Source organism: Megalops cyprinoides, chromosome 20 (assembly GCF_013368585.1).
Source record: "Megalops cyprinoides isolate fMegCyp1 chromosome 20, fMegCyp1.pri, whole genome shotgun sequence".
NCBI lineage: Eukaryota > Metazoa > Chordata > Actinopteri > Elopiformes > Megalopidae > Megalops > Megalops cyprinoides.
In genome coordinates, this window is record NC_050602.1 from 7,704,008 (window position 1) to 7,718,101 (window position 14,094).

A 14,094-nucleotide genomic window follows, 5' to 3' on the forward strand; every position below is an offset into this window, starting at 1 on the left:
ACAGTAACCAAACTAGTAAACGCAGAACACAGCTTCTTATATCTTCCTCTGAGGCTCAAAGATGACGTGTTTGTATACCATTGAAGACAACCTAGAATATTGATAGCCTCTTGTTCCTCCTTCTTCCTCCCTCATGGGCTTTTGGCTGCAAAGGGACTTTCCAATAACTGCTTGGGCTTGGAGGAAAAATCTGACACCCACTGTACTTTTGAAGGGGCTTAGTTCCAGGACAGAGTTGCAGGCTTTATTGGAGAAAAGCCAACTGCCGCACATTTTAATATCCAGATATTAAGTGTGTTCACTCAGCTAATCAGAAGGAGGGAAGCAGAGTGATGTGAGAGCGTAATCCCATGGTACATTGTTTGGCTGCAAAATGCACTTATAAGACATTGCCTCCCTTTGTGTTGCTCCTTGCGCTATGTCTATCAACAGGACCGCTTGAGTGCTCTTTAATGCAGAGAACTGCTTATAGCATCCACAGAGGTCAGGAAAGGTTCAACTTTATAATACGCAAGGTATGAAGTTTTACTGAGCCAAATTTTCAGCACATTTTGAATGGGGAGTGAATGCCATTTAAGAAAAGACGGTTATGAAACGCTAGATTGATTTATGAATTCAAGTTAACGTGTCCTTCGAAATAGCTTGGCAGACATCATTCAATCCACACATTTTTGGCAAGGAGGCATCGCTAAGAACAGCATAATATTGTTAACGAGTCAACGTGCACATATGTATTCGCCCTTAACAACACCACCGCGTCACCACGTCGTCTTTTCACCCCCGGCTCGCCGAAGAGAAGGTCGCTCCATACGCAAAACCGTCTCCCCTCCTTCGTGCGCGCCGCCGCGCGCGCGCGTGTGCCTTTAAAGCCGTGGATGCGCCTCGATTCCCAGGGTTTCGCGCTCCAGCCGCCCCGCTGTGATTGACAGACCGGGCTGGCGATGGATCCTCCTTCGCTCTGCCCGCGCACTCGAGGCTCAGTAACTTTGTAACAGAGGGATGCGGCAGGCGCACGCAGCAGCCTGAAAATGGCTCGCGACTGGATTTATCCATCCCTCCTTATCCTCCACTTCCTTTCGCCGAACCAAGCCTTACGGAATTACCCAGAAAATGAAGGTAGGCCTAATGAAATGTTTGTTTGTTTTTTTTTTTTAAATAGATAAAATTAATTACTGAGGTTTGTGGTTGAACGCGTGCTACCCATGTATTCAGTTCACCTAGCTAAGTGCAGCCTCTCTCGCGCTTGGATGCTGTGGTTTGTATGAATCATGCATTAGGCGAGGGAAACGGGCAAGAAGCATGGAAAATTGCTCAACATATTTTTTTCTAGGGCACTTGCATTAAATTTGAATCGCGTATGTGCTTAGGATTTAGGCAACATGAAAGGGGAATCTTTTCAGCCACACTTTACAAGTGCAACTTACAAATAATTTGTGATCCAGGGACGCTAACTGCAACTTTATTCACATTATTTACTTAACATTATTATTATTATTATTATTATTATTATTATTATTATTGCTATTATTATTTTATTATTTCCCTTTCAATTTTTTTCTTAGTTTATTACAAAAACCAATGAGCAACTCAGGTCAGCAATTACGCATAATTTGTCACGCACTGTCAGCTGAAATGCAAGCCTCAGCGATTTTAGTTGATTGACGCAGCTGTTTCCGATCAGATGATTATTGAATAAAACGTTAAACTGTTACATGGATTCCACGGGCAGACGGTGCCTTCGTTGTTAAACGGATCCGCCACGGCAAACTTATCACAGCGTACGGCTGGTGTTTATGCGAAAGTACTTCTGTGTATCGCCACAGAAACAATTTATAGTGGCGTGGAAAAAATGTACTACTGCACACTTGTACGAACATTTGAATCACACTAGCCGCCTGTTATTTTCGAATTAAAATGACATTTCCTCGTTTCTGCTACAGTACTGTGATGTACTCGTGCATTAGGCTACACCCACACAAAAACAATACTAACCACACGAGGCTGTAATTTAAATGATTTTGAAAACTTGCCACGGTACAGAATAGTGCAGTTTTTAATTTGTCTGCTGCCTGTTGTAGTGTCACATTTAGACGAGATAACAAAGCATTTTGAGTTGACCACCTACGTTCGTTCTGAGACGAAACCGCGTGAGCTGTTCCACACCTCGCCATTCACACGTTGAAATAACGACATCCACCTTGTCAAGTCATCAGATATTAGGTTTCCTTTAGGTCTAATGAGCCTTGGCAGCAAATATGGATTTATCTCTTAGTCATTTATGCATTGATAACGGTGGTGTATAATAGTTAGTTAAGGATCACTAAAACTGGCATCCATTGCATCTGTAAACGCAATAAATACCTCCCCATTATGTTTAGCGTTCTTGAAATTATTTGCATATCCACGATGAATAAACGGCATAAAAGCGTTTTTGGGGTAATTATTGCTCCGTACCGGAAAGATGCAAATTCATTGTTAAAATTCGAAAGTGGCTGTGTCTACTTCAAACTTCATGGGTCTCTTTGTGATAGGGCCTGTACTGTGTGAACCAAGAAGAGCACTTTCATTGCAGCCTCAAGTGCTGACCTTGGAATTGTGTTTCTCCCCAGAAAGGGTTGGGTTAGGATTTGGTTAGTTGATCCTGGACCAGATGTAAGCAGGGGTCCTGGATGGAGGGAATGCCAAACTACATGTCCGAATAATTAGACCAGTATACATCCAATCTCTAGGATTTTTTTTCCTCTTGAAGAGAAATTTCTAACACATTTTACTAGACCACTGGACTGAGTTCCAGTTTAATGAAACTTTAGTGTGGCCTGAAGTCCAGTCTGGCATGGTGTTAAATATCTCACAGCAGTCTAATGACGGAGTGAATATCACAGATGGTTTGCTGTCCATTTGGCATCTTTCAAGGAATTTGCAAATCATGTTCCCAACTCCATACTGAATAGAGCAGTAAAACATTTCTAACAGTTACAAATGATGAACAATAGTTCAGTATCAGTGAAGTTTTAACTGTGGCATAAAGGGTAAGTAGTCTTCAGCAAAAACGATGCACTGTATCCTTTTCAACCAACTGTAAACAAGATAATTTATGCATTAGGGCAAGAATGAAATGCACTGTTATGGTAAATTACAATAAAAGACAAAGTACATTAAATATTTCCAGTGCACATTAAGTCCAACTTCCGTTGTTTTAATCAACCAATTCACAAATCACAACTAAATAGTCTTGTCTTGATTTTAGAGTGGTTTCATAGTACTGGGTTGCTGTTGGTTGTAATTCTCTGTATTTGAGGTCCTCATATGAAATCCATTTGTAAACGTAGCTTTTTCTGCTTTGTCATTTATCACTGCAAATGTTGTAAATAATATATTTGTGGTCGTCTATAATGACTGCGTGCTGAGCTGGAACGTGATCCTGTTTTTCCTACCTGTACATTAACTCCCAAAGGCAAAATTAAGATCTGTTCATTAATTGAACAGGAATGCATCACATTATCTTTTTTTTGCTTGTGTGATGATTTCATTTTTGATTTATTAGGGCCATCCAATCGAGACTTCCAAAACCGAGTCAGCTGTTAATCACGCAGTTTCTGTGTCCACCAGCAGATGGAGCCACAATTGCTCTTTTTTTAAACAAAAAACAAAACAAAAAAAAAACAATTTGGTACCCCAATTTGACATGAATCAATCATTCATTCACTCATTCTTTCATTCATTCCCTTTGGAAGATGAGTAACAGCTAAAGTCCAGGGCTATTTTCTTTTTTTTTTTTTTTTACACGTGCCTTGTTAACATGTACACAAACACTACCATTGACCCTGATAAAGCTGCACACTTTAACACAAGTTTCCATAAGGAGAATACAGCACAATGAATCCCTCTGTGCAAAGCACCTTGCAAGGTACTGATGCTAAATCATCATTTCTTTGTGTGCGTAGGCCAGTCAAAGAAGACGATGCCCCTGTCTTTGTATGAGCTAATGAACGAGGCCTGTTTTGCCAGCATTGAGCTTTACGCTTCACTTATGTAGCCCAACAAGAAGGTGACTAGGAGCACGTTGAGGAGGTCCAGTCTGAAGCCCAAAATAAAGCTGACAAAACCTCTGAAATGAACTCCTGGTTATGTTGTGTTATAATACAAAGACACAGACACACTGTAAGTGCAGCAAGTCTGCTTTTTTATTTTTTGATTCAGCTCGTTAATAGAGGGAATCCCTCCCACGCAGTTTTCTAAGATCAGGAGTGGTTTATTGAGAACAGCCATCCAAAATCAACCGCTCTCTCTGCCTGTCATGCACCCCACAGCATGAGGCCGTTTTAGTCTTTTTCAAAATGAGCCATTTTTGCAAACACACAATGGTGGATTCCTTATGAAATCAATTCCACCAGCATTACTTGCTGGGACGAATTTGCCGCCAGCAGTCTCTCATTTAGTTCCCAAACTGTTAATCTCGAAGCGGCGAAACCCCCGTGACGACAATAGCTGACGAGTCTCATTTAAAGAGTATCAGGTGTGTGAGGAACTTGGAGTGGTTTGGTTTAGAAGATTTCTCATCTGCCTTTTTTTCCCCCTACCCCAAGAGCATATTATAGGAACATTAGCATGAGAAAGCGGCCCCTTTTCTCCTGCACTGACCCGCGTTCAAGCCCGGCTCTTCCTCTCTGTTCGCCAGCCACGTTCTTGAGGCATAAACAAAACCTGGCGAGAGACTAAACTTGGATGGCCTCTTTTTATCCCCCCCCCCCCCCCCCCCCCCCCCCGCCCCCCCCAACACTCCACCATCAGCGCTCCCTCCCCTGGGTCACGATTTTTGCTCGGCAGCTGTGTTTACAATTCAAGAGTTCTTTAATGTGCAGGGGGCTATTATTGATTCAGCTGCATACAGCCGGCTCTCCTTCAGTGCGCCTTTTTTTTTTTTTTGTTTTTTGTTTTTTTTTATTTTTTAATGGCATGGATTCTCAATAACCCAGGCTCCACCGCCGCCGCCGCCAGCCACGCTCGGCGAAAACACGGCGCTTCTAACATCGTCCCCGTCACGGCGGATCTGGCGGAGGATCGCCTCGCCCGAATCGAGCCGCGCGGCCGAGGAGGCGAGATGCCACGGCCTAGCGATTTCATTACAACCACTCAAACGCGGTCTAGTGCCAACAGTGTTTTTCTAAATCATATTTCAGCTTTAAGTGGCATTTAGGTACCCTGTATGTCATCCGTTGATGTGTGCAGGGTGAGTTGATCTTTTTTTTTTTTAACCCCCCCTCTACCAATGGAAAGAAACGTGGTGCTGGTGACTGTCGTATTCGGAGGTCCCTAGTGCTCCAGTTTCAATGGATTTTTCTTGTGCCATTGACAGCATGTGCTGCTTCGAGGTGCTATTTCCAGGTTTTAAGCACCAGTTTGTGGAACCCCTCTTAGCCAGGCCCCTGGTGCCTTTTTTTTTTTTTTGCAGGCGTAAGCATACAGAACAGACACGCTCTCCTCCTCACCTCATTACCAATCCTGCAGGATTACAGAACACTCTACAGGGAGGCTGAGGTCACTGTCCTTTTAATTGCTTTCATTTATAATAGTTGTTCCTATCGACAGATACATATTTCAGCTGCGGCTTGATCAATCAAGGACTTGTAATCGAATAGATTATTTCCCTCCCAATTTGTGTGTGACCTTGACCCAACACCCAACACATCGATCCTTCCACTTACCTCTGTCTTTAACACAAAGTTTTATGATCACCTGAGTTTGTGCTCCCGGTTATATGCTGCACAATGATAACATCTCAATCGTGGAATATGTAAAAGTTGTACTTTCGCTTCTGAACAAAAGATGGTATTGATTATAGTAACTCTTCACCACATCTGGTGAGCTGAAGTTTAAAATGGAGAAAGTCCGCAGCAGAAGAGATTATAGAGATCTTGTTAATGGGTCACCACCAATCTCCATTTAAATCAGCATGCAGCTGTTTTTTGGCACAGAGAGGGGAATATAATAGCATGGAGCAATCTGTATAACCTTGACTTTCCTTTGCCATGTTTTGAGCATTTAACAAAATGTAAATTTGCATTTTATTCTAAAACTGGCTAATAGTAACTGGTAGCTGTTAGTGGTTTCTTCTTCACCCAGACCTCCTCTAGGCAGAGACTGTGGCTAGGTTTATTGACTTTCTTTTCACTTTTACTCTTTTTACTTGTGTGGTTGTTGATGTTAAGGAGCATATGTTGTTCCTCCATTGTGGATTGAAACTGTCAGATGATCCATCATTCATTGCTGTCTTTGTTCCTGATCCACAGCACAGTCAAAAAAAAACTGCCTTGAGGAGGGTTGGCAAAATTAAGTTGCTGAGAAATGGTCCTATTTTCGCAAAGCTCTGGAGCTTCCCATCAGCACCCCTGCAGAATGTGGTGCAGTGTTTTGCTTACTGAACATGCCCTTTGGGCAGTCTTCACATTTGTTTTGCAACAGTGCTCATGGGAGATGAAGTCTCTAGTCAGATCATATAGAATAGTTGGGGGTCAATCCATCCAACTCTCTTGACAGGAAAAAATAACCATCACAGTTTTGGACCCAAACAATCTGCCGTGTCTTTATTTAATTTCTGGAGTACAGCTTCCTTACTACTTGTAGGTGTAGTAAGACATTAGATGATATGCTGTTCAATTAAATGTTAGAATTATAGGATTTAGAGGCTTAAGCATTACTTGCACCATTAAATATTATTATACCAAGGCAAGTCCAAATCTGAGTCATAGTTTTGTAATAATTGATTTTCACAGGGAACATCAGAACAAAGATGGTTGACTTGGTTAAAACGAGTTTACTCTTATTTATGCAATCAATAAACATTTTCACAAAAAAAAAAAAAAAAAAAGACGCACACATGCGGGACACCTAATTCATCACTTTATACCACCTGATACAGTGGTAGCAACTTCTGAGATGGATGGTGTTGAAACCTCTTCTCCTTAGATCATTTGATGTGAAATGCCTCTTGAGCTTCACCTCGCACGAGGTCTGGCAGTAGGTAGTGCCAGTGTTCCATTCCCAATGCCATCTCATTGATCATTCCATGCTAGTGTCACCGTCCCTTCCTCTGCCTTTCCAAATTGCCCAATCGAATGCAGTCATCTTCATGCCTGGCCTCAGTTGTCTGAGGCGTAATCGCAGCCCAGTCGGTGTGCTTTTCTATTACAATCACCGTCCAAACGTCAGGTGGCGTTCCCCGGTCCCTCAGCTTTGCTTAGCAGCAGCCTGACCTTTATTCATGTTCATTCGGTTCATCTGTTTGCTCTGTAGTCAGTTCCTTTCTGACCACTCTCATCAAATCCATCTCCAATTGGGAATGCGGTTAGGAAAGGAGGGATAGCATTAATGAAACGTAAGGTTAGGCAAACAGTAGTGGTTTTTCTAGCTGTGTAATGTTGCCCAAATCCATTGGCTTTCCCAGTCCGGTAGGGAGAGGCCAGCACAAGGCCGTTAGCCGCCTCCACAGCAATCGCACACTGTGACTGATGGATCCGGCTCCCGGGAGGCTCCACAAAGACAATTGGCTGCGATCTGTCAGTTTCCCAAGCGCCGCCCTTCGCCTGACATGCCTGACAGTCCCCGCAAATTAAACCAGTGACCTCTCTTTTCATTTGACTGGCCGTCAGCTTCTGCCAGTCAGTACCATACGTGTACACAAGGCCCTGCAGGACCATTGTTATTCAGGAGGTTTCGACTGTGGTGTTAGGCAAAGAGTATGTTGTGAATTAATTGAGAGGAAATTGAGAGTATCTATATATATATATATATATATATATATATATATATATATATATATATATATATATATATATAATCTCGTTTTCATGAGACTTCAGTAATGCAAGTGTGTGTAGAAAAAGAACACTTCTCAATTCCAGTGTAAGCATTAACCTCATGGTAATTCATCCTCTTAAGTCCCTGAATGGTGTTAAAGTGATACGATAATGCACCACAAGGATATTGGTGGTCAACAGCAAATGGACTGGGCACATGCCACAAGACGGTTTCCCAGGCACTTCGGGGACTCGGCGAGATAAGGTTCCATGCCCCTGCTGAGTAATAATTTAGCATGACCCTCAGAGGACAGCCGAGCCCAGAGAAGAAAATGTGGGCGTCATGTTTCCGCCCGTCCGGCTGCGGGCAGTGTCCTCCGTAGGTCAGAGGAACCGTGGACCGAGAGCGTGGCGATATCAGACAGACGGGTTTCCACGCGCGCTGTCATGAACCAATTGGCCCGGCGTAAAACGGCTGGGTGGGATATCTTGTCAGCCTTTGTCATGTTTCCAAGCATCTGGGCGCAGGGAGCTGCAGCTTTGGGGTTTGACAGTTGTTGCAGGGATTTTTTTTTTTTTTCCTCAGTATTCTGAGATTGTGCTCAGCGTTGTCTGAGAGATGTCATATTGGGAGCAACTCCGCAGCTAAGCGGGCGGCCTTGAATTCAAAATACCCAACCACACCAAAAAAAATGCCACCTCCTCCCTTTTTATGCATTCCTTCTTTATTTATCTGATAGACACCCTTATCCAAAGTGGCTTGCACAGAATACAAAACCGTCATTGACTCCCTGTAATCGCCCGGAAGATGTTTACTTTCTGAAAGTTTATTATGCACTGCGTGCTGGTCTGGTTGTAATGATTTTACTCCCGTTATGTGCATAGTCTGGTTAAGTACATGATGGCACAGCAGTCCAACCATGTGTGTTTACTGGGAACCAACTGTAGGGGTTGGTGCAAAAGTGGAGGCTTCCTAGTGCTAGTCGATTCAGTGTTTAATAATGAGTGAGAAGTAATCTTTCATATATGGGGTAGATGTGCGGTAGAGTGGTTAGAGAAGCTGATATATAACCAAAAGGTTGCCAATTCATGCAAGTAAGTCATTTTGGGTGGAGGCATCTTCCAAGCAAGTACATATTGAAACCTGATTACATTACATTAAGGGTCATTCCATGCCAACTCACCCAGAATTCAGAACTCTTCTCAGTTCATGTCATGGATTTTCTTGAAATAAATTCATGTAAAAACTTCTAATAAATCCATGGGACCTTGCAAATTCCTATAGCTCCACTCCAAATACTTTTTTAGTTATGAATATTTGAAGTTTGGCTGAGCTCTGAGCTAAATTTCATCATTTTTTGTATGATTCTTTGTATGTTTATTATAAGCCTCACCAATTGCTTATTTTTCACTGGATTGGGTTGAAATTTGTACTGAACATCCAAGAAACCCTAAGGATGATTTGCAACATGTATTCATGTAAATAGTTGTGCTGAATGTTTTATAGTAATCAAATAAAAATATTTTTTTTTACCTGAACGAAGAATCTTCAATTTTCAAAAATGAATATCTCCACTAGTTTTCACTTTCTTGCAACCAAATTTTGGTTCTGTGTAGTATTAATATAGTTCTATCACATCTAGAAGTTATTTGGTCCTGCATAAAAAATTGTGTCACAGATCTTGCTAAATATGAGGTCCTAGGTGAGTTGGCATGGAATGACCCATAAGTGTCATTTAAACAATGGTTTTCAGAGCTGTCCATTGGTGCCATGCTGGAAAGACGTTTTGTCATTTCTGTGAGGGATTGTTTTTCTTTTTAAAAATATAAATAATTATGCAGACTGTGTACTGCTTAAGGTGGGCAGGATATGTATAAAAATAGTAATAATAGCTCATAGTAGTGGGCTGCCTGAACTCATGAAAATACTGAGGATCACTCTGTCTGTGTCAATCTTGAGCTGCATCTGAGAGCTTTGACTAAATTGTCCTCTGCGTGAAGAGGAACCTTTAAGTGCAGTTCACAATGGGCTTTGATCACAGGGGGTTTGCAGGGGTGGTACTTACCGACTGACAACACTTCTGCTAAAAGCCGTCAATCAAAAGTCATAAATTAGGGCTCCTGAGCGGATCAGACAGCAGAGGCTCTTGCTCTGAGAGTATTCCTCGTCCCTTTGATACGGGTTCAAACCCCGTCACGTCATCTGCCAGCTATGACCGGGAGCCCACAACAGTGGAACAAATTGGCTTTGCTCCGCTGGGGTAGAGGTGGGTATGTTGGTCATGGTTCCCTTCTCACACTGATTTTCGGGCAGTTTTGAGTTGCTTGGCTGATAACTGAGAGATGCATTTGTCCTCTGTCCAGCATCTTACTCTGAGTGCATTGTGGGAGTTGTGTGAAAAATAGCTGTGCTCTGTTGTGGTGAGAAGAGCCCCATGTACAATTACCAATTAAAAAAGATGATTGAAAAATATCTAACACACTGAATATGAGGCGTTCAGATTTGGTGCATTTTTGGGAATTTATGTGCAACCTGTCTACTTACAGATCAACCACTGTTTAAAAATAGAGTAAAAAAATCAGTACATATAAAAAATGGAACATATGTTATATATGTTATATTTTGTGTCGTTAAGTGCAATCTCTCCACATGGGTTCATTAAGAAGAGAAAATATCTTTTAAAATGATCAAAATTTTGTGATAAAACAAAAATCCATATAAAAGGGCCAGATTAACAGAACAAACAGCTATAACTACACTATGCAAATGCATTCCTTTCTGCGCAAGAGCTGCTCTCTCTTTTACACTGCTGTTAGACAGTCTTACACGTTCCATATTAACTTGCATATCTGAGGGAGGGATACAGCACAGTGCACACTGCCATGGGAGGTGTGACTCCATTCAATCAGAGAACTGCACCTCTTGTGTTTAACCCCAGCACTGCTCTTGCCCCACCTCTCCAGATCGAATGCCCTAATCATTTCTGAGTGCTGCACATCTGACAGATGAAGCCTCTGCAGCGGGCACGGGTGGATGTGAAAGTGCTCGTCCTGGCCGTGCATAATCTCTGACAGCGGTCTGATCGAGTGTAAGCTGAAGCACTGAATAATGGGAGACCATCAGTCATGCTTGAGCTAGAAGAAAATGGCTCCATTCACATCTGCGCTGATTTGTAAACGACGCTGGACAAATGAAATCTTCCGTGGGTGGACTGCGAGGGTGGCAGTACCCCGGTGCGAGAGAATGCAGGATGAGGCAGGGTGCAGGGTTTTAGACTGAGGGGCCGGAGGGTGTGGCACCAGCACACCACTGCTGCCCTACAGCACAGGGAGGCCAGTCTGTTTAATAGAGAGGGATAAGAACATATTATGACAAGAACTGGCCATTGCAGCCCAACTAAGCTCGCCATTTCTTAATTACAGATAACTGGGCTTACCAGGAAAAAGCGTGTGTGTGTGTGTGTGTGTGTGTGTGTGTGTGTGTGTGTGTGTGTGTGTGTGTGTGTGTGTGTGTATTTACTTTTATATATAAATATATATGTAATGTAGATAGATATATTATTATATATGTAGAGAGAGCATGAGCACGATGGAGGGGTGGAGTAGGAGAAGCAAGGGTATCAGAAGGAGAGGGGGACAGATGGAAAGAGAGGGTGAAGAAAGAGGAGACGAGGAAGACTAAGGAGAGAAGGATAGAAAGAAGGGAAAGGAGGAGGCAAGAAGAGAGCGATGGAGTACAGGCAAAGGCATAAGTAAGGTGTCGCTAGAAGAAGATATAACAGCACTTATGGTAGAGCATAAGGCAGATGTGATTCCTCCCAGTTGAGGGTGGGGTCAGAACGCTGGGTGGGGTGTTTCTGTACTTCTGTGCATCGGACAGCAGAGCAATTACAGGCTTCCCCCACCCTCCCCCCCCTCATTCCCCTCTCTTTCCCCTCCTGTACCCGGCTCTCTGCTCTGGGCCTCCATGTCACCACACCACCAAGCTGCCCCTGACGTCACCCGGGATCCTCCAGATCACCTGAGGTGTGGAACATGTCATGCCAGCTGGTGACAGGAAGAGAGCCCATGGCAGTCCTTTTTGGCTCGAGCGCCTCATGAGGGCTGTTCACCTCAAACCTGCCTTCACTTAGTACTCCTCTGCTTAACGAAATCCCCTCAAGGGCCATTAGCAGAGCAATTACAAACACCTGCTTTCCGTTGCAACAGCCAAAACCCACCCGGGTAGACATTAATTATCCGCTAAGTGGTTCAGGTATAACTTGTTAGTAAGCGTTTGTGAAATGAAATTAAGAGCTGTGAGTGTAAATGAGTTCAGACCGTTGAGCTGTGGTCAGGCACAGGCCGATAGCCAGAGTGGAGGGAGGAAAGACCCTGCGGTCGTCAGACTGTCCACATAGCGAGGACGCTCGCAGGTAAATCGTCCAGGGTCTCCACGGTGATTGAAGAGACGTTAATGTGCCATTGGCTGCTGTGTGACCCGGGGAGTGATGTTTGGCCCTGATGCACTGAGCACACTCAGAGCCTCTATGATGCACACGTGGAACAGGAGACGGGGCCTGCCCCCGTTTCCCTGACGACATATTCACAGATGAACCGTGGGTAAGAGCCTGTGTGGGTGTATGTATGTGCGTGTTGGTGTGTGTGTGTGTGTGTGTGTGTGTCTGTCTGTCTGTCTGTCTGTCTGTCTGTCTGTCTGTCTGTCTGTCTGTATGTATGTATGTGTTTGTCTCTGTCTCTCTCTCCCTCTCTCTCTGTCTGTGTGATTGAGTGTTTGCATGTGTGCATGACTGTGTCTCTGTGCTCCAGTCTGTGACTGTCTTTCTGTAGGTGCATGTGCGTTTGTCCACACGTGCTTATGTGTCATTGTGGCTGTGTGTGTGTGTGTGTGTGTGTGTGTGTGTGTATTTGTCTGTGTGCATGTGTCTGTGTGTCTGTATATATCAGTATGTTTGTGTGAATGTCAGCAGTCTTTATGTGTGTATGTATGTATGAATGTGTGTGTCTGTGTGTGTCTGTCTGTGTGTGTCTGTCTGTGTGTGTGTGTGTGTGTGTGTGTGTGTGTTTGTATATCTGTGGGTGTTTGCGCAGAAGAGCTGTTGGTGGGTCACAGCCTCACTCTGGCATCGGCAGGTGTGTTTGATTCTTGGCAGGTAGATTAAAGGCATTTTTGCCCAGGCAGGGCTGAGGGGATTAGAGCCCAGCAAATCCTACGCGGAGTGCAGCGGTTCAGAGCCTCAGAAACGGAGACCGCTCCCGTCTCCATCAATAAAGGCCCGGCCGTGAATGATCGCCAACTTAACGAGGTCAGAGCAGTCTGACGGGAAGTCCTGTGTCACCATGGCAATGTAGCGGAAAGGAAAACGCTGTCGCGGCATAACGGCTCAAAAAGACCACCATCAGAGGGAAGTGGACAGCAGCGGTGAGGAGGCCGTGACTGACAGGTGCTCTTTCCACCAAGCCACTCCCTGCACTCTGAGAAAAGACAATCAGGAAGGAGATGTACACACTAACCCATGCTTGTTGGTGTCTTACCAGGCAGTGTGAAGGTGAATTAGCCTTTCAGCACTGGTAGTGTGTTTTTGGGGGCGCCCTGACAGGACCGGACAGATCGGATTCCCACGGATGCTCGGCAGCTCCAGAATCTTTTGGCTGCCTTTAACCGATGGCCCTGAAGTTAAGGGCCTCTTTTGCTTCATTAAAAACGAATCTCAATTCTGAACAAATGGCCAATAATTTTCTGAACCGGCGCCAGCGGAGAATTAGCTAACCAGTCGCTCTTAATGACAGAAAAATGAGTTGTGACAACTGCAGCAATGCATTGCCTGAATGCAACAGGCACCCTCGACATGTACAAACCCAAGACAAAGCAACAAATCCATCACCGTGTTATTTCTGCCAATAATGGTGATAATTGATAACAACCGATAATGCCCAATCCCTAAATAATGTTTTGATGCCGATTAACAGTATGTATTCCAGTACCAGTTATATATCCCTGGGTCAGGCATCATCTTTTTCTCCTTAAAAGGTAGGGCTGGTGAACATGATCAATAACCCTGTGTGTTTCTCTGAAACCCGACCCCTCTAAAATCCCCATACTGGATCTTCGGGGAAGCTGATATGGCGCGTTTATTAATGGAATTAACGGTAATATGATGTTTCCAGTGGGTCTGTCTGTCTGCACGGCTGCGCCCGTGCCTGAAAGCACACAATCATAAAAACGGCTTATCTGAGCAGATTAGACGCGACTATGTAAACACCGGGCTCGGGTGACATCATCCGCTACGGCCATCGT

At 43.9% G+C, this 14,094-nt stretch overlaps 1 protein-coding gene across 1 annotated transcript in view; it reads left to right on the forward strand.

Moving 5' to 3' along the window:
- The first annotated feature begins 1,028 nt into the window (after positions 1-1,028).
- The window catches only part of epha4b (eph receptor A4b), an 84,053-nt gene continuing 70,987 nt past the window's right edge, over positions 1,029-14,094 (forward strand). The window contains exon 1 of the mRNA XM_036553731.1: positions 1,029-1,116. Within this exon, the coding sequence (XP_036409624.1) occupies positions 1,029-1,116 (88 nt within the window). The remainder of the gene's footprint in view (positions 1,117-14,094) is intronic.